The sequence below is a fragment of the Microcaecilia unicolor genome, chromosome 5, assembly GCF_901765095.1.
Source record: "Microcaecilia unicolor chromosome 5, aMicUni1.1, whole genome shotgun sequence".
In the NCBI taxonomy this organism is placed as follows: domain Eukaryota; kingdom Metazoa; phylum Chordata; class Amphibia; order Gymnophiona; family Siphonopidae; genus Microcaecilia; species Microcaecilia unicolor.
Window position 1 is genome coordinate 170,985,050 of NC_044035.1, and position 20,647 is coordinate 171,005,696.

At 44.7% G+C, this 20,647-nt stretch overlaps 1 protein-coding gene across 1 annotated transcript in view; it reads right to left on the minus strand.

Annotated features, from left to right (window-relative positions):
- CNOT1 (CCR4-NOT transcription complex subunit 1) overlaps nt 1-20,647 on the minus strand; it is a 1,017,784-nt gene that overhangs the window by 550,652 nt on the left and 446,485 nt on the right. The window contains 2 exon segments of the mRNA XM_030203593.1: nt 2,734-2,812; nt 3,224-3,510. Of these exon segments, the coding sequence (XP_030059453.1) occupies nt 2,734-2,812; nt 3,224-3,510 (366 nt within the window).

Genomic DNA, 20,647 nt, shown 5'->3' on the forward strand with positions numbered 1-20,647 from the left:
GTGGCGGGCCAAAATGGGGGGGCGGGCCTTTATGGCAGGAAAAACCGCCGCACCGGAGGAAGAACCGGGTCAACAACAGTCATTTCTAAAGCGCTACTAGGGTTACGCAGCGCTGTACAATTCAAACATAGAAGGACAGTCCCTGCTCAAAGAGCTTACAATCTAAAAGACAAGAGAACAAACTAAGGACAAGTGAACAATCTAGAGGACGAGTGAACAGTTAATCTGATAGGGTGGTTAGATTGGGGTATTTTATATTTCTCGAGCGGTTAGGCGCCAAAGGCAGCATTGAAGAGGTGAGTTTTAAGCAGAGATTTGAAGATGGGTAGGGAGGGGGCCTGGCGTATGGGTAAAGGAAGATTATTCTAGGCATAGGGTGAGGCAAGGCAGAATGAGCGGAGCCTGGAGTTGGCAGTAGTAGAGAAGGGTACTGAGAGAAGGGCTTTGTCCTGTGAGCGGAGGTTGCGGGCGGGAACATAGGGGGAGATGAGGGTGGAGAGGTAGTGAGGAGCCGCGGACTCCAAACTGATGCCCAAAAAGGGCGATTCAGGCTTTGAAACCCCCGCATCCCCGCTAGATGCGCACATGCGGTCCGGGGAGCGATTCTTCGCGCCCTCGCCCTCCAACGCCATAAGCTACGTGGAGACCGATCGGGGAACCCCCTGCCCGCTACAAAAGGTAAAAATTACCTGCTTCTCGCTCCGAGCTGTAACGAACTGGTGTCCCAGTGAGCAGCTGCAATAAACGCTGATATAAACGTTGAAATAAACGCCCTTAAAGGGCGTTCAAATTTTTTTTTTTCTAACGGAGTCAGCGGAAGGGGTGAGAAAAGGAGGGACCTGGCACCACCAGGTTTGCACTTGCTCAAGAGCAGCCATCAACCCCAGGTACTCAACAAAACCTAAGAATTAGGCTTGGAGAACTAGCCAGAGCTGCTGCTGTGTGTGACCACCACCTGCTGAGATAGAGAACATACTGAGGAGTTTCCGGCAGCACATGACCACATATAGGGAGGCAAAAGGATTGCTATCTCCACCTGCTGGTAGATGGACACAACCCACCAGTCTATGGATTGATCAGCATGATGATATGGAACCCAAATTTACTGACTTAAATTCCTGTTAACCTTTTGTATCAAAAACATTTGGGGCACTCTATTTACCATATAAAACTACTATTCAAGATCATAACTGCATTACTTGCAATCATATTACACCCCACCCCCTAACATGTGGAGGAGTGGCCTAGTGGTTAGGGTGGTGGACTTTGGTCCTGGGGAACTGAGGAACTGAGTTTGATTCCCAGCACAGGCAGCTCCTTGTGACTCTGGGCAAGTCACTTAACCCTCCCATTGCCCGCCGCATTGAGCCTGCCATGAGTGGGAAAGTGCGGGGTAACAAACAAAAAAAAAAAAGAACGCAAAGAATCCCCCCAAGACTACCTTACAATCCTTTGTGTTCAAGTGGTGTTGTCAGGGCAAGAGTGATCCCCAGTCACTCTTGCCCATGTCAGCTCTACTCTCACAATGGCTGCCGTGACCTCTTGCAGCAGTCTTGCAAGATTGCCACTAGAGGTCATAGCAGCCATTTTGAGTGCAGATCCAGCACAGGCAAGAGCAACTGTGGATCATGCTTGCCCTGACTACACCCCTTGTCCACTAGGGACTGTAAGATAAGCCCATGGGAGGGGGGGGGGGGGACACCTATAGGTGGGCAGGAGGGAAGGCAACTCTTGTTTGAACGGGAGACAGACAGGACAACACACACATTTTCAGTTTCCACGGAATACACTCCGTCGGTTTGGGCTGACACTAAACCCACACTGATAGCCTTTTCGCCAAAGCTGAAACTGGGCAGAAAGAGGATTTGGGGCCAGTTTTGGCACCATATCCGAACAGCCTTTAGATGGGGAGAGCTGTTAGGTTTGTTGAGCGGAGGGGGCAATGGGAGAAAGATGATGGGTAGGGAGGTGAGGATTTGGGAAAAACAGAGTGGGTGATACCTGGGAGTACAGAAAAAAAGCCAGAGAGCAGAATAAGGGCTGGAAGAGAACTGGGTTGAATAGGAACAGAGTGTGTGTGTGTGGGGGGTGAGGAGGAAAAATATGAGCTAAAGGGTAGACTAAACACTGAAAGGAGGGGGGGGGGTTGATAATGAGGTAAGATATTTATATCAGAGAAGCCTAGGGAAGGGATTCTAGCAAAGGGGGAGGGGGGGTCCAGGAGAGAACCGGGGTGGGGGGGAGCAGAGGGGATTGGATATCAAGGCTGAGTGAGAAAGGTGTTAAGGAGGGGTCAGGCAACAGTGGACAGAACAAAATTATGCACAGAGTAACAAATTTTCTGTACTGAATTATAAATTGTTCAACACCGATTCTATTTGTTCATGTAACACAATCTTGTCTGCAGAATTTTAAAATATTCTGCACAGAATTCCTAACATTTTATTTCTTAACACACAGAATTCCTCCATGAGTAAAGGAGTTGAGTGTGCTTGTGAAATACTATTCTGACACATGATAAATGTGGCCCTGCCATCTCACAGTTACGATCAATTCTACAGTAGCAACATGGGGAGAAACCTGAATTACAACTGCCCAACTCACCCTGGGAAGGACTTCAGCTTCCCTCACAGCTCCCTCCCCCCATCGTTTAAAGGCAGACATGATTTACAAGCATCACAATTTTCTTCTCTCTTTCTAGGTTAAGAATTGATTTATGAAATGAACACTCACCTCCTGTAAATGATGGGGGAACTGTATAAAGTGACTAATAGAAGCCAAATGCTGACAGTACTGTGGATAGTCCTTCAATCTAGAAAAAATATTAAGCAGTCGGGGAAAGAATGCAAAAGAATGCATTTAGATCAAGAATGCAATGTGATGGCCATCTTACTCCTAATGCCCTGATTTCTAAAACTGTTTAAGTTTTATATACATTACTATTACAGTACATTTACTATTAAAAGTCCATATTAGTCAATGCTATCCCATCTCAAATATATAAACTAAATTTTAATACCCAACCCATACATATAACTTATAAGCCCATATTAAACAGAGATCAATTACCTACTCTCCTCATAAGAGCACAGACTCCATATATTGTTTACCTTAAGTTCTCAAATGAAATCTAAAATCATTTATTAATATGTGATGGTTAAAATATTCACATTTCAAGATATAACAATTAGCAAAGCTATTTGAATTTTACAAAATAACTTACCTATTTTTAAACCTATCTAGTGCAGCAATACCAAAATAGTACATCTTGGATTGAAAAGGTTTGCGCAAGGCTTCAAGAACATATCGCAGGGCAAGACCCAATGCCATGTATGTGACCAGTCCTTTTTCTATTATTCCGCCAAAGAGACAGGCTGTAATGTGCAGCTCCTTATCTGGGTACTGAGGGAAAAAGCGGTACTCCTCAAACAAGTTTCTTAGCATACAGTTAAACACCTCACGTTCACGTTTAATGTTGGAATCCTTAAATCTCTGCAGCATTTCTAACACCTGCAAATAAACCAGAAAACAGACTGATAAACAGACCCCTCAAAATCTATAAAGATTAATATTTAGAAAGCATATGGTTTTAAAACTGGCTTCTCCACAGACCTTATTTAAATGTTTGAGATTCACAAAGGCACGGACATTAAAAAGGATGAGATTTGGAATGTTGTGGATGCTTAACTGTATAACAATTAGGTCGCCCAGAAAAAGCAAGAAATCAATTTGTTCATTCAACTATCTCATTTACTAAGCTGTACTACGCAATGTTTTTCCCTTGTTAAAACGACTGAACAAATCCTGAGCACTCAGGATTTCTCCAAGCGAGAGTCGAGTCCTCCAAGCGTAACATGAGAGCAGTCCCATACGTAACCAGAAAGAGTGGGATGCCATGGCCCCAAGAACAAACCTGGTGCAACATTGCAGCAGTTGTAGAGACTGAACTGTACGGTAAGGGAGACTTTTGGAGATGGCAGGACAAGGAAGAGAAGGTAGGGTGGGGTGTGTGAATAGGAGGGTTGTAAGAAAGAGGGATGCATCACAACTTTCCATGACAGTTAACTGAATTAAGCAAAGACTAGTCAAATCATGTCTGCAACAAATTGACTAACAAAAAGGTAAATGAGACATCAGTAATCAGAATAATTACCAGAGCAGATGGCAATTTCATTACTTAATATCAAATCTAAATTTATACAAACTGATAAGAAAACTTCGCCTCTATTTACATGGCTCATTAATTCAGTTTTAAACTAGTAAAACCCTGACATGTAATCAAAAACTGAAATGAAAGGGTTGCATAGGAATCTGCCCCTCACATCCTTTTCCACACCAAGAGGATCAGTATAACATAGCCCTCCAAAACACAGAAAATGTATTGTAACACTTTCAGACTCTGTGCATGAACAGCATAGAACGCAACAGCACTAGGATAATACAGCAAAGACATAGCTACAATTTCTATAAAAACAGCATTTCAGCTTATTGCCGAAACCCAAGGAAGAGATTTTCTCCAGACCCACATTTTGGTGTTGAGTATTTTAAAAATAGCTTTGGTTAATTTTCTTGGAAAGAAGATTCAAAATCTTCCCAGACTAGGTGGGCACCACCGATAGAGCCCCGGTGCAGATGCTGCCCAGTGTTCTAACGCTTCCAGAAGCCTTTGGCAATCCTGACCATGCTTGCACACGTGCCTTCCCGCCTGCCCCAGTCATGTAGGACCATCAGTTGATGTCAAAAGCTAAGAGAATACAACTCCTAGGGAGGTGGGAGGGCCTGTCACATTGAGAATCCTGCTCAAGGCAGTAATGCGATGTAAATGTGTGAACTGAAGACCACATTGCAGCTTTGGAAATCTCTAGCTTCTAGGCTCACTGAAAAACAAAGGTGTCAATAGGGACTTGCAACAGGCAAGGCCAACAAGAAACCAATTAAACTAAACTGAAGAGACATGGCTACAATGGATATTCAACCTGTAACAGAAAAAAATGGGCCTAGGAAATTGGAGTTGGATTCTAGACACCAAATTCTTCAGAACCATGTGATCAAATTGGCTGTTGCATTGGGAATCCTGCTCAAGGCAGTAATGCGATGTAAATGTGTGGACCACATTGCAGCTTTGCAAATCTCCTCAATGAAGACTGACCTTAAGTGGGCTATCAATACAGCCATGGCTCTGACATTTTGAAATATGATATGAACCTCCATAATCAGACCAGCCTGGGCATAAGTGAAGGAGATGCAATTTGCTAGCCAAAATGTGTTTACTGATGGCTGCCCCTATCCTATTAGGATTAAAACAAATAAAAAGTTGGGTGGGCAATCTATGGGCTTTAGTCCACTCCTAATAGAAGGCCAAGGCTTGCTTGTTGCTTGTAGTCCAACCTGTTCAGTGGACCTTCAACAGAATGGGCATGAGGTTTTGGGAAGAAATGTCAGGAGAATGATTGGTTAAGGTGGCATTCTAACATCACATTCAGAAGGAACTTAGGATGGGTGAGGAGAACAACTCTATTATGATGAAACCTCATGTTAGATGGATCAGCTATTAGGGCCTGAAGCGCACTGAAGAGACTGCCAGCGGAAACAAAAAAAACTTTCCAGGTCATGAACTTCAAGTGGCAAGCGACTCAAATGGAGCTTTCATAGTAACGTAGTAAATGAAGGCAGATAAAGACCAGTACGGTCCCATCCAGTCTACCCAACAAGATAAACTCATACGTGGTATATGATACTTTATGTGCATACCCGAGTTTGATTTGTTCTTGCCATTTTAAGGGCACAGACCATAGAAGTCTGCTCAACACTGTTCCTGTACTAAAATTTCTGAAGTTAATGTTAAAGCCCCTTAAAATTTACACTCCAGCCCATCCATATCAATTCACTCACGATCAGGGCACAGACCATAGAAATCTGCCCAGCACTAGTTTTGCTTCCCAATCACCAGTGCTGCCAACCAATCTCTGCTAAAATTCCATGAATCCATTCCTTCTAAATAGGATTCCTTTGCATTTATCCCACGCATGTTTGAATTCCATTACAGTTTTCATCTCCACCACCTCCCATGGTAGTGGTGGTGGGATCCCATGTATCCAACCTCTCCGTGAAAAATACTTCTTGACATACTCCTGAGTCTGCCCCCCCCTCCCCCCCTTTCAACCTCAATTCATGTCCTCTACTTCTACCGCCTTCCCGTCTCTGGAAAAGGTTTGTGCTTAATACCATTCAAATATTCGAACGTCTGTATCATGTCACCCTTGTTTCTCCTTTCCTCCAAGGTATATATGTTCAAGTCAGCAAGTCTCTCCTCATACGGTTTGCAACATAAATCCCATATCGTTTTTGTAGCTTTTCTTTGCACCGCTGAGGTCCCACAACACTATTGGAGGTTTGAATGGGGGCTTTACAAAAGCAAACTTCTCAAATAGAACTAGAGGTTGTACAGAGATAGGCTTACCTTCTACACAGTGACGGTTAAGTGCCAGTTGAACTGAAGAGAAACCATATGGAGCTGGTTTTTAACCAAGACTGGGATAGGTGTAGAACAGGGGTCAGCAACCTACTGAAAGGTGTGTGCCACTTTTTGCAGATTGAAATTACAATACAATCACGTGCCACAACACATATCCTCTCGCTGCTCTCCCCACCCCCAACTTTGCCACAATACAAAAATTACTATCTTGAATCGCAGGGATGTCCAAGCCCTGCCAGATGAAGATATTATCAGCATGAGCTCTCCATACTGTTTGAGCAGTAGGGAAGTCTGTGACGCTTCTAGCTGCTAACTCCAGCATGCACGGGCATCCTGCTTCTGTTTCTGGAAGTATGCTACTAACTTCCCCACTATGCATGCCACAGGTTGTCACCTTGGTGTAGAAGGTACTCAAGCAGTTTTTGTGTAGAGAAGGAAAAAGGATCTAGAGTCTTGCCCTCGCACCAGATGACAAACACCTTCCACTTGAAATTATATGACCTCTTAGTGGAAGTTTTCCTGGAAGCAAGCAGGACCCTGGAGACACACCTTAAAGGATGCAAGTTCTAAGCTCTCAACATCTAAGCTGTGATGGCTGGGGATTGGAGGCAGCTGTGGAGAAGAGACCTCTTGCTCTGCATGATGAGGGACAAAGCAGTCCAATCTCCACAGATCTTCAGAGGTTAACTCCAGGGGTGGGGGACCAATATCTGCCTCAGCCAATAGAATGTGATAAAGATCATGGCTCCTGGGTCCTGCTTGCATTTCAGAAAAGAAGAAAAAAAATAGTCTTCCCCATGAGAGGTATGGGAGGATACACAAACACACAATGTCCTTCTCCCAATCGAGGAGAAAGGCATCTGACATTAGCCTGCCGTGTAATTCCAGCCTGGAACAAAACCGAGAGACTGTTGAGATGAGTGGCAAAGAAATCCACCAAAGGAGTGCCCCATACTTGTAAGATCTCCTGGGCGATGTCCATGTTAAGAGACCATTTGTGTGGTTGCATTACCCTGCTCAATCTGTCTGCCAGACTGTTGTCCCCCCCCCCCCCCAAAGATATATGGCCCCAAGTACCATGCCCTAAAGGCCCAGAACCACATCCCAACTGCTTCCTGATACAAGAGGTAACATTCTGTGAATCCATGCTCAACACTGTAGTTTGAATGAGAACAATTTGGTGCATTAGCCAATCTATGAAAGCCTTTAGAGCCTTCCAAATTACCTACAGCTCCAAGAGGTTGGTGTGAAGCAGAACCTCCTAAGCAGAATAGTAGCCCTGAGTGTGGAGTACATCTACATTAGCCCCCAAGCCCAGGGTGGATGCATCTGTCATCATTGTCGTGAGCAGGAATTTGGAATAGGAGTCCCAGGATCAAATTAGGCCAAACAGTCTACCACAGGAGCAACTCTATAAAGCTCAGGACATCTGTTAGGTTCCCTGAGGAATACCACCACTGGGAAGCTAGGATCTACTAGATCTCTCTCAAATTGAGATGTGCCATGGGTGTGACATGCACTGTAGAGGCCAAGTGGCCCAACAATCTCGACACTGCTGACTTGGGTGACCAATGCCATGGCCCTAGCATCTGGAAGGAAGACCTGTACCTTAGTCGTATTTACCAGGCCTCCAATGAATTCCAATTGCTGAATGGGAAGTAGGTGGGACTTAGTTTAGTAGCTCCAACACCCGAATGGTTTGCTGCATTGATTCCTGAGCTCTGTCCTTGAACGTGCTCTTGATCAGCCAATCGTCCAATTAGGGAAACATGTGCACTCCCAGCCTGTATACAAACACTGCAACCAGGGGCGTATCTGCTATAGGGCCACAGGCGCCTGGCCACCGTAGATCTGCCCCTGGACCCCCCTACCGACCCTCTCAACCCCCCTCCTCCCGCTGTCGCGCCTCACCTCCCTTTGCTGGCGAGGGACCCCAACCCCCGCCAGCCGAAATTTCCTTCTTTCCTTCATTTGGGTTTGGTTTCTGACGTCCTGCACGTCAGACTCACAGAAACGGTGTTTCTCCGAGTCTGACATCCTGCACATTGTACGTGCGTGCAGGACGTCAGAAACCAAACCCAAAGGAAGGAAGGAAGGAAGGAGACTTCGGCTGGCGTGGGTTGGGGTCCCCCGCCAGCAAAGGGAGGTGAGGCGCGACCGCGGAGTTACGGCGGGAGGGGGGGGTTCAAAGTAGTTGGAGCCAGGTGGTGGTGTCATCGTCTTCGGCGAGAGGGGGGTTTAAAGTAGTTGGAGGTGTTGGTGGTGTCATCTTCAGCGGGGGGGCCTCAGCGGCACCGGAGGGCTCACCTCAGATCTGGCCCCCCCTACCGTTGAAGTTCAGATACGCCCCTGACTGCAACTACTGCAAGGCACTTGCTAAAGACTTGGGAAACAAATGCAAGACCAAAGGGCAGGATGTGATACTGGTAGTGATGTTTCCTTACTCGAAATCCAAGATAATTCCTGTGACTGGGATGTATGTGGGTTTAAGCGTCCTTTAAGTCCAGAGAGCATAGCTGTTTGTCTGAATAATGGGAAGCAGGATGACTAAGGAAACCATCCTGAACTTCTCTAACTAGTTTAGGGCCCCTTAGGTCTAGGATGAGACAAAATCCACCTTCTTTCTGGGCACGAAAAAGTATATGGAATAGAATCTCTTCCCTTCTTCCCCTGGTAGTATGAGCTTGAATATGTGGGCCTGTAAAAAGGAAGAAAATTCATCAAGCATGGCCTTGTGCTGAGAACTGAACTTTGACACTTGTGTTGGGCAATTTAGAGGAAGCTGTCACCAATTTAAGGTGCAATCCTCCTCCTCCCCACCCCCCCTACCCCCAACAACTTATCTGAAGAACCCACTGATTGGAGGTTAAAAGGGGCCATCTTGCTCTAAAAATTCTGTTTGAATTCCATTACAGTTTTCATCTCCACTGGTTGGAGGTTAAAAGGGGCCATCTTGCGTTAAAAATTCAGCCTTCTGCCCACAGTAGGCTGTCTAGGATGGTCACTTATTGTGGCCATGCTCTCTGAGCCAGTCAAAAGCTCATCCCTTGCTTTGACTGGGGAACTGGCCAGGCCTTCTGGGGCAACTGCTGCTGAGGGTGGAAGTGGGATCCCTGGGTCTGCTAGGAAGGGCAGGTTGGAGGAGTACAGCTACACTTCGGGGTAGTAGGATCTCCTTTGGGGAACACCTGAAAACCTCCAAGAAGTGAAGGCTGCAGAAGGAGTAGGCCAAGAGAGGAAATCTATGATATCAGTTCTTTTCTTTATGAGGATGGTAACCTTTTGTCCCCTAAAAATTATCACCCCATCAAGGGGCATCCAACAGTTTTTAGTTGAATTGCTGGTCTAGGTCAAGCACAGCCAGGTAAATCTGTGCATACCAATACCTAATACAGAAATCCTGGATGCCTTATTACATCACATTACAAGGCTTATATTCCATGAATACCTATTCAGTTTGACATGGATAAAGGAATATGGGACAAACTCCCAGATACAAATTTCAATTCAAAACAGTTATAATTACTCATAACTAAAGAATTCAGAAACATTAATGTATTCAATTTCTTTTTAACATAAATCGGTCTCACATCTGATGGAAGTCGGTAGAGTTCCAAATACAAGCAGCCTGATTGAAATATCAAAATTTTTTATTTCTTCCTTTTTCTCAGTCTTGACAGATGGAAAATTTTAATCACATCTGAAAGCATAAATGTTGAGAATTTCAAATTGAAGGTAAAATTAAAAACATCAAATAATCAGGAGCCGTTCCATATAAAACCTTAATATGAAAATGCACATTTTAAACCAAATGTAATTTCGGTTAGTTATATTAAGCAAATGTAATTTTATATACTACAGAGACATTATCAAAGCAATGAACACCAAAAATGAGTCTAGCTGCTATACTTTACAACATTTGTAATTTTTGTAGAAGCCTAAATAAATGTTACATTAGTCAATCTGAGACAATATTAGTGCCTGAACTAATAATGTAAAAGCAAGAATCTCAAAAAACTTCCAAATGGTCCTCATTTTCCTTAGCCAAAGAAAAGATGATTTTACCGCTTTATTCACCTGATACTCCATGGAAAGTTGACCGTCTAGCAAGGCTTCTAAAGATCATTCCTAATGCTATCTTAGAGAACCTAATAGGAAGTTTAACTTGTGAGAATGGGCCCAATTTTCAACTACCGTAATACATGTTATCCCAATTAAATACATAGTACCACATGTTAACAGAAACAAAATGCAAATATCTGCATAAACAGAAATGGGCATTGATTCTCTCCAACTCGGAATTTTAACTTGTGAGAATGGCCCCAATTTTCAACTAGCGTAATACATGTTGATATTCCAATACATAGTACCACATGTTGACAGAAATAAAATGCAAATATCTGCATGAACAAAAATGGGCCTTGATGTTCTCCAACTCTGCTACTAAAAACTGCATCATTAAATTTAATCAAAATAGTCATAGACTGCCCAGGCCCAGTGCTTTCAACACTCATCCTACCTGGCTTTTAACACACAGAGTTCTGCAGCCTTATCTGAGGACAAAAAGTCCACAAACACTGCTACATTGCGCACCAAGTTCTGCAAATAGATGCTCATGTAGAGCTGATAAGGCTGCATGTGAGACACAAGTAAAGAGCTCTGATAAATGTTCCTACCAAAAAGACTCCCAGGTTATAGCATCTTGCCCTGGGAGTGCCGAGGCATTGGTCCTAGAAATCTTAGCTATTTTGAGGGCAGATCTGATCATAGAACAATGTAGCACCTGTTGCTTCTCGAATCCGGAAGCCTTTTGGACTCTGTACATAGTCTGTCTGTCTTAGGCACAGGCTGCACAGAGAGAGGCATCTCCTAATTTCTCATCTGTACTACACGAAGAAAGCTCTACACAGCCACTATCAGAATTTCCTGAGGGCCCACTTAGTCAAAGACGTCCAACGCTTTAAGCCCTGAGCTCACAATCAACTTTTAAATCAAACGGGGCGGTCAACCAGTTTACTAAAAAAAACTAACAAGGAAGAGTTCATCTGGTATGGACTCAGTTCTGAGATAAAGAAGGGTCTGACAAAGAGACCAAGGGAGCCCTCCTCCAAGACCTCCTCTGGTTCGACTTGAGATGCCCAAGAGTGGTCCAAGTCAGAGTCAGCAAAATACACATCCTGAGTAGGCTAACTCTGTGCCCGTCTTGGTCTACTGGACTGACATCCAGACAGAGTGCCCTTTCCTGGACATTGGGGGAGCATCCTCTCAAAATGGGCTGGAGTACCACTTCTTCTGAAGTTGGCATTTATCAAGGCACCAGAGTGGACAAGCAGGCAACAGATACATAGTAACATAGTCGATGACAGCAGAAAAAGACCTGCATGGTCCATCCAGTCTGCCTAACAAGATAAACTCATGTGTGCTACTTTTTGTATATACCTTACCTTAATTTGTATCTGTCATTTTCAGGGCACAGACCGTACAAGTCTGCCCAGCACTATCCCTGCCTCCCAACCACCAGCTCTGGCACAGACCGTATAAGTCTGCCCAGCAATATCCTCGCCTCCCAACCACCAGCCCCGCCTCCCACCACCTAATCTCAGCTAAGCTTCTGAGGATCCATTCCCTCAGAACAGGATTCCTTTATGTTTATCCCACGCATGTTTGAATTCTGTTACTGTTTTCCTCTCCACCACCTCCCATGGGAGAGCATTCCAAGCATCCACCACTCTGTGAAAAAATACTTCCTGACATTTTTCTTGAGTCTGCCCCCCTTCAATCTCGTATCATGCCCTCTAGTTCTACCGCCTTCCCATCTCCGGAAAAGGTTCGTTTGCGGATTAATACCTTTCAGATATTTGAACGTCTGTATCATATCACCCGTTTCTCCTTTCCTCCAGGGTATACATGTTCAGGTCAGCAAGTCTCTCATCATACATCTTGTAATGCAAATCCCGTACCATTCTTGTAGCTTTTCTTTGCACCGCTTCAATTCTTTTTACATCCTTAGCAAGATACGGCCTCCAGAACTGAACACAATACTACAGGTGGGGCCTCACCAACGACTTACACAGGGGCATTAAAACCTCTTCTTCTGCTGGTCACTCCCCTCTCTATACAGCCTAAAATGTAACAAGAAATAATTTATACTTGGGGATATTGCTCCAGAGCACTAGCTAATATTTATAAGTTTTGATATATATCTACTATAATAAAACTCACCCTCAACGTTCTGAGGACACTGACGTCAGTGAAGCCAAGCCCTGACTTCCTTCAAAAAGGTTCGAAGGTTCGTGGTGGTGAAGCCACCAAAATCGCTCCGGGCCCCGCCCTCGAGGGCGGAGCAATGGCAGAACGAAGGGGTAGGCAGGGAGGTGGGAAATCGCTCCGGGCCCTGCCCTCGCGTCAAACATCATGACGTTGGGGGCGGAGCAATGGCAGAACAACGAAGGGGTGGGCCGGGGGGGGGGGGAGGGGGTATTGGCGACGAAAACCTTGCTAGCGCCCGTTTCATTTGCTCTGAAACGAGCCTCTTTTACTAGTATTGAATAATTCTCCACCAGTTGCCCTTTAAGGCAACAAGATTCACAATTGCAATGAATTAAATATATCTGTTGAAATGCAGTATCCTGCGCTGCAAGATTTAAAGCGTGTACCCAGGACACAAAAGACCATCTATTTAGCTTCAGAAAGGGTTTATTTAATATACAAATCATGTAAATAATATTGCAATAGGTAGTTCTTTAAGAGATCTTACAGAGAATCTGTGCTTAAAGTCAGGCAACAAGTTTAAATCAAAGGTTTTTAACTTACAGAAAAGTTTTTGTTATAGGAGCTGAGTGATGAGCCGCATGGTTACAGGACAGGTCCTCATAGCAGGGAGATGAGCTGCAGGTCCCCAGAGCAGCAGATCCCAAAGAGCAGCAAATTGAGTATGGGCCTCAAAAATCGATGGGGCAGAGCCATGGTCAGCATAGACACCCTTGAAATTTCAGCATCGCGCCAAGCCAAGATCCACTCCAACTCCTCCTTCTCTTCCTGCAAGAGAACTCATAGCTGCTCTAAGGGGGCTAACATTGACAAAGGTGAGGCCAGTGTCAATATGGAGGAAGCCTGTGAAGATGGAGCCAAATCAGAAGGCTGGTCATGGCATCAAGGAGACTGGTGCATCAGCATGAACTCCATGGAGTGGGAGAAATCTTCCCAGTGCCAACACTTGCCAGATACCAGCAGTGCTGATGTCTGGGACATCCTGGCACCATGCATGGAGCAAAATTGATATCGATGCTCTTTCCCCTCGATGCACTGCTCTAAGGGGGCAGAGACTGACAAAAGTGAGGTTAGTGTCAGTATGGAGAAAACCTGTGAAGACGGAGCCAAATCAGAAGGCTGGTCCTGGCATCATGGAGACTGGTGCATCAGCACCAACTCCATGGAGTGGGAGCAATCCTCCCAGCGCCCAACACTTGCCAGGTACTGGCAGTGCCAATGTCTGGGACCATCCTGGCACCATGCTTTGAGGAGAACTTATGTCAATGCTCCTTCCCTCAATGCACATCAGATTCCTCAGTGCTGACGAAGACTATTTTGAACCATCACGTATCCTAAGTATCAGGTCTGATGTAATTCAGTTCTATGGAGCCCTATTGGCACCTGAAGGCAAGGGAAGGCCGCCTTGATGCTGGAACATCCTCAGTGTCTGATGGAGCTCCACCAGTCATAGGGACCAATTCCGACATCAACAGACAAGAATTAGAAGTGCCAAAAAGTCTCTTGCATTGGGCCTCAACTCTTGGGTTCTTTTATGCATTTTTTAAACAGAGGTGCCAAGTAGAGGTCTTGTAGTCAGGTCCTAGGCATGGCAAGCACCAATTGTTTTTTTTTTATATTTTATTGCAATTGTTTTGAAACATCAAATATAACTTCACATTTTATCTATTCAATAATTACCCCCCTCCCTCATTCCCCTCTTACATCCAGAATAGCTACATCCAAACATATTGCATAAACATTAGCCTTCAGTCCCTCCCCCCCCCCCCCCCCCCCCATTAACATAATACCCCCTCCCTCCCTTGACCGAATCATGGTTTGGCTTTAGAGTGCAACTGCATTTGTTCGTAAGGTTGCCAAGTCTTTTGAAAGGCTCCCAACTGTCCCTTCCTCATTGCTGTTAGTTTCGACATTAAGTACAGGTAGTCCACTTTATTTATGATTCTCTGCATGCCTGGCGGCTTTTGCTGTTTCCATTCTCTCGCTATTGCTATTTTCGCTGCTGTGAGATATTGACAAGCAAGCCTATGCTGCTCCACCGCCAATGCCCCTGGTTTAAAATTAAAGTAGACAGTTCCACTTTGCAGGGATATGGCTGCTGGAGAATTTGACCAATGAGTACTGTCACTGATTTCCAATAGTCCTGTATCCTTGGACATTCCCACCAGACATGCATGAATGTCCCTTTATGTCTGCATCCCCGCCAACACTCATCCGAGGCCTCCGGGTATATGCTGTGTAATCTGTCTGGCGTATACCACCACCAATAATATACTTTATACCCGTTTTCAATCATAGACTGTGCCATTGATGGTTTAAACAGATACCTATAGCCTCTCCTCCATTGTTCCTGTGTGTGTGTGTTCTGCATTGCTTGCTCCCATCTATCTGTATAGCGCATTTGGGGATCTGATTTTTGCAACAATGTTAAGTATAGCCTCGATACACAACCCCGCCCGCTCCCTCTCCGCAGTGCTTTCTCCAGTGTCGTTTCCGCAAATTCCAGCTCTTCCCTAGCCCTCCTGTGTATGAAGTTGCGGATACTGCAGTAGAACACTTGATCCCTAAGCGGTAGCCCAAATTGCTCTCGCAGGTGTTCAAAGCTGACCATTTTCTCTTTGTCCCATAGCTGGCCCAGGGTATATAGCCCCCTTTTTGCCCATTCACAGTACGCCCCCTCAGTTTCACACCATGAAAAGCCTGAGGCCTTGCAGATAGCTGTCTGCAAGAATTATTTTCGCTCCGGGAACCATCGCTTCCTAATTTGGTGCCAAGTGGTAAGAATATGACTAATTCCCACCGGAACCCTGCGCCCAGCCTCCCTTAATACCCTCTCTGTTGTCCAAAGCACATCTCCCAGAGAGCGCCTTCCCATCCATGCCCTCTCCCAGTGTAACCATTTTTTCTTTTCCCATGGGTTCCAATCTACTAATATTCTTAACTGAGCCACTTGATAGTATAGAAAAAAGTTTGGGACTCCCATCCCTCCCCTCTCCCATGGGGCTGATACATTATATCCCCTTCTTACCCTCGGTGGACTTTTTTTCCATACGTAGGCAAAAATGTTTCAATTTAGTTGCTCAAAGAATCTTTTGGGAATCGGTATAGGTAGGGCCATAAATAAATACAATATTTTGGGCAGTAACATCATTTTTACTGCATGGATACGTCCCATCCAAGAGATGTTCAATCCCTTCCAGCGGTCCCATTTCCGCTAATATTTCTGTCACTTTCTTTGGGAAATTTGCCTCATATAGTCTTTTTGATGTTATCTGTACCCCTAAGTACTTAACCGATTCCGATGCCCACACAAAGGGGAATGCTTCTCGAATCTGTGGCACTTCCCGTGGTGGGACCGTAAGGTTGAGCACCTCTGTCTTTGTTATATTTACTTTAAAGCCCGATCTTTCCCCCAACTGTGTCATAAGCTCTATCACCCTTTGCAATGATGTTTCGGGAGATGTCAGGGTCATCAGGATATCATCTGCAAACAGCATCAGTTTGTGTTCCCTCTTCCCTCTACTCACTCCCCTAACTCCTGAATCCACCCGAATATTACAGGCCAAAGGCTCAATGGCCAGGGCAAACAGGAGCGGAGAAACTGCACACCCCCGCCTCGTCCTCCTCTGGGGTGTTAATGGCTTTATATAAGATCCATTTATTTTCAAGATCGCTAGTGGAGCCTGGTATAGTAGTTGCAGCCAGTTCAAATACCGCCCTTCTATCCCTATCCTTCTAAACCACCGCAAACAGAAAGGGCCATTCCACTCTGTCAAATGCTTTTTCAGCGTCCACCGACAGCAGGACTGTCGGCTCTTGTTCATCTCTAACTTGCTATACCACATGGAGTAAACATCGTATATTATCAAAGCCTTGACGTCCTGCTACAAATCCGCCTGATCTTCATGTATTAATGTAGGGAGCACCCTTTGCAACCTTTTCGTCACTATTTTTGTGATATTTTATAATCTACATTCAGCAGCGAGATCAGTCTATACGATCCGCATTGCATCGGGTCCTTCCCTGGTTTTAACAGTAGTGTCACCGCTGCCATCCGCCATGTGTATGGCAATTCTGTCACCTGATCAAATGCATTAAAGAGGCGTACAAGCAGCTGTGACAGCACAGACCCATAAAGTTTATATATTCTGGCGGGATATCCATCTGGCCCTGGGGCCTTCGCTACGGGGAGGTCAGATATAGCCCATTGCACTTCCTCTAACTCAATAGGTGCCGATAGCCTCTCACTTTCCCCCTGTGCCAACTGCGGCATTGTCATTCTCTGCTGATATGCGTCTATGTTATGTGCTCCCCCACCCCCCCTTAATTCTGACCAGTATAGCTTTGAGTAGTAATCATAAAACAGTTCTTGAATTTCCTCCACTTGATATACTGTCTGCCCTTGGGGGTTTTTGAGGCTATGAATGCGATTTTGATTTGCTTGTTTCTTTAGCTTATTTGCTAGCAACCTACTTGCTTTATCCCCAAATTCGAAATACTCCTGTTGTGTTTGCTGCATTTGGGTTGCTAATTCTGCTAATGAATTGCATTGAGCTTCAATCTATTTCTATGGAGTTCCTCCATTACCCTTTTATCAGTGGGATCTGCTTTATGTTGTTTTTAATTACTTCTAATGGTGTCCCTCAAAGCCGCTTCCTGCTCTACCTTTTGTTTCAATATAACAAAACAGTGGGTAAAAAAACCAGAGTTCAGAGTGAAGAAAGGGAAAACCACTGTAACGTGAGGCACTTCCTTATGTCTTGAGCAGTGCCTCACGTTACAGTGGTTTTCCCTTTCTGTTTAGTTACTGTGGTGTGCTTTTTACTATTTTCACAGACCACTACAATACAGACTGTATTTACAACATTGCTAATTCTGGATCATTATCATCGTTCTCAAGTATTTAGGTTTGTCCTACTTTTTCTCTGGATTGTTTCATTTTGTGTATGTTCATTTTTAAAAAATGGAAGCATTTATTCATATCAATGTTTTAGGTTTTATTTACTATTATTATGCTTCATGTTATATGAATGCTCTGCTGTTTTGTTCTTTATATTAGCTTTTCACTTTAAAATCACATCACATTTGCATAGCATTTAAATTTTAAATTTTACATTTGTTATATATATGTTTTAAGCTTTATTTACTTTCAAGATGTTCATGTTTCATGACATATGAATGCTCTAGCTGTTTTGTTCTTTATTTTCTCATTTGATATTTGCATAGTTTTCAGATTATATATGTATTATCATTTGTTTTAGTGTTATATTCTTTTATATTTTGTTTATATATTATTTTATTTGTAGACTCCTGATGTAGGCCCTTTGCCGAAACACAACGTTGTGTCGAGTCAATATACTGATTAATAAAGTTTGGTTCATCTTCACTCTGGAACTCCTGGTTTTTTACCCACTGTTTGTTATATTGTGACTATCCGTGGGATTTCGTTGAGTTCTCCACGTTCGTGGATTCTATACTACCTTTTGTTTCCCCAGATGGGCCCATAATGCAATCAATCTCCCCCTCAATACCACCTTCAAGCCCTCCCATAGGCTTACCGGGTGAATTTCTCCTACATCATTCAGATCAATGTATTCCCGTATATATTTCTCTATTGTCGCTACATGTTCTGGCTCTCTCAGTATTGATTCATCATTCGCCAATATCGCACCCCCTTCCCTTTCTCTCCTATTTTTAGTCTTAGCACACACGGAGCCTGGTCTGACCATGTTCTTAGCTCTATCTTTACCTCTTCCAGTACTTAACTACCTCCCCATCTCCCAACCAATAATTTATTCTAGAGTAGGAGTTATGCTTCTGAAAGAAGAATGTATAGTCCCTTTCCTGAGCATGGGTTACCCGCCACAGTTCCAATAGCCCCCATCTTGCCATGAGTGTTCCCTAATGTCATTCTGTCCTTTTTTGCATACCAGCGTGTCCCGTGGAGTTATCCATCTGAGGGTTTACCGTTAGATTAAAATCCCCTCCCAACACTATACGCCCTGCATGTGTTCTTGTATCAAGTTCTCTATCTCCCCAAGGAAGATCCCCTGCCCTCATTTGGTGCATATATTGTGATGAATGTGTATTTTCTGCCAGGAGGGAGGCTATCACTAGAAGGCATCTGCCCTTTTTATCCGCTTTTACTTTAAGTATTTGCCATGGTAGTCTGAGAAGGCCATTAGCACTCCCCCTTTCTTATGGCTAGATGCATCAGCTGCATGAATCACTACCGGATATTTCTTATGGCTGACTAATTTCGTAGCCTTTTTTCAGGTGTGTCTCCTGCAACATGATAACATCTGCCTTAGCCTATTCATCTCATTAAACATACTTTTACGTTTCATAGGCGAGTTGAGGCCTTTCACATTCATCGTTACACACGTAAACATATTCCACATTTACATTTTCCTAGTTTTACCTTAGGCAGCCCCAGCCATCTATTACGGTCATCCCCCCCACCCTGCACTTGTTTTCCCTCCCCTCCCTCCAAATAGACATATCCCATTGCTATCTTGAGTCATGTCTCTTAATAGAGGAAGTGATGTCCCACTGTATCCAGCAGCTTCTCCATTAATTCCCCCTTTAAAGCGGCTATGTCACGTTTCCGTTTCTTACACCCTCAGGGATCCTTCTACCCTTCTCATTCTCCACTTCGCGCCACCAGTTTGGCTGACATTTGTTGTCTCAGGCGGTCTCGTCCCTGGGATACTCTCTGCCATTTTGGTTTACTGCTTCGCTCCGGTCTCCCATGTTCCCGGGTTGTAGTTTCTGCTTCCGCCTCTGGCTGCCTTATATATTCCTGGGCCTCCTCCCACGTTGCTACCCTTCGCTGCTTGCCCTCGTGACTGAATAGCAATGCAAACGGGTGTTGCCGTTTATAGATAATGCCTTCCTCTCTCAGTTGAGTTGTTAGTGGTCTCAACTCACTGCGTCGTTTTAAGGTAGCAGCCGATAAATCCTGATATATTTCAGTTGGATAGCTGTCCCAAGTTAGTGGGCTGGCTGCTCTCGCTTTTCTCATCACCAGTTCTTTTACTTTGAAGTCCGTGAAGCATGCTATTATATCTTCAGCTGGTTCGCTTTGCACACTCCCAATACCGGTATGCCCACTCTATTCGTATTGCCAGCTTGTCTTGCGGGTTCTCCAGGGTAGTTAGTAGATGCGTCGCTATTGCCTGCACTACCCTCCTCACATTAAGATATTTGGGTGTTTCGGGCAGTCCACGGATTCTTATATTGGAGCATCTGCTCCGATTCTCCAAGTCTTCCAATTTTTTCGTGAGGTACCTGGTCTCCGTTTTTTGATCTGCTAGTTGCTGTTCCACAATGCTTAGGGTCTCCGTTTGCTCTTCGATATTATTCTCCGTCTCTGCCACGCGGTTACCCAATTCCTGGATTTCGCCACGGAGATCCGCTCGTAGCTGTGCAAAGTCCTGTCTCACCTCCTTGAGGTCCGTTTTTAACTCCTGGAACCAGCTGCATAGTTGTCCCCATACTTCCGGATCTACCTCCGCTCCTGCTTCCAGGCTTCCCTTTGCCTTCTGTCCCGATGGTATCTGCTCTATCTTTTCCTTGGCGGCGCCATCTTTTCCGCCTGCATGTTCCCGCTCTGCGCTAACCTGCGTGCCTCCGATGCCTCGGTATTCGGGATCTTGGGCCTCGCAAGTGGCATTACCCACCTCAGAGCACTTTCTCCTCCTTTTCTCTGTATTATTTTTTCACCGCTCGTCCAGGGGTGCTATCGTTTGTACGCTATTTTCTGGCTGCTGGCTCAGAGCTCCAATTTTAGTCCATTTTTTTAGCGTGACGTCACTTCCTCAATTGCAAGCACCAATTGTGAGGATCAATTACAGAGATGAAACTGCTGCACCAAGAACACATCTTAAAACCCTTGAGAGT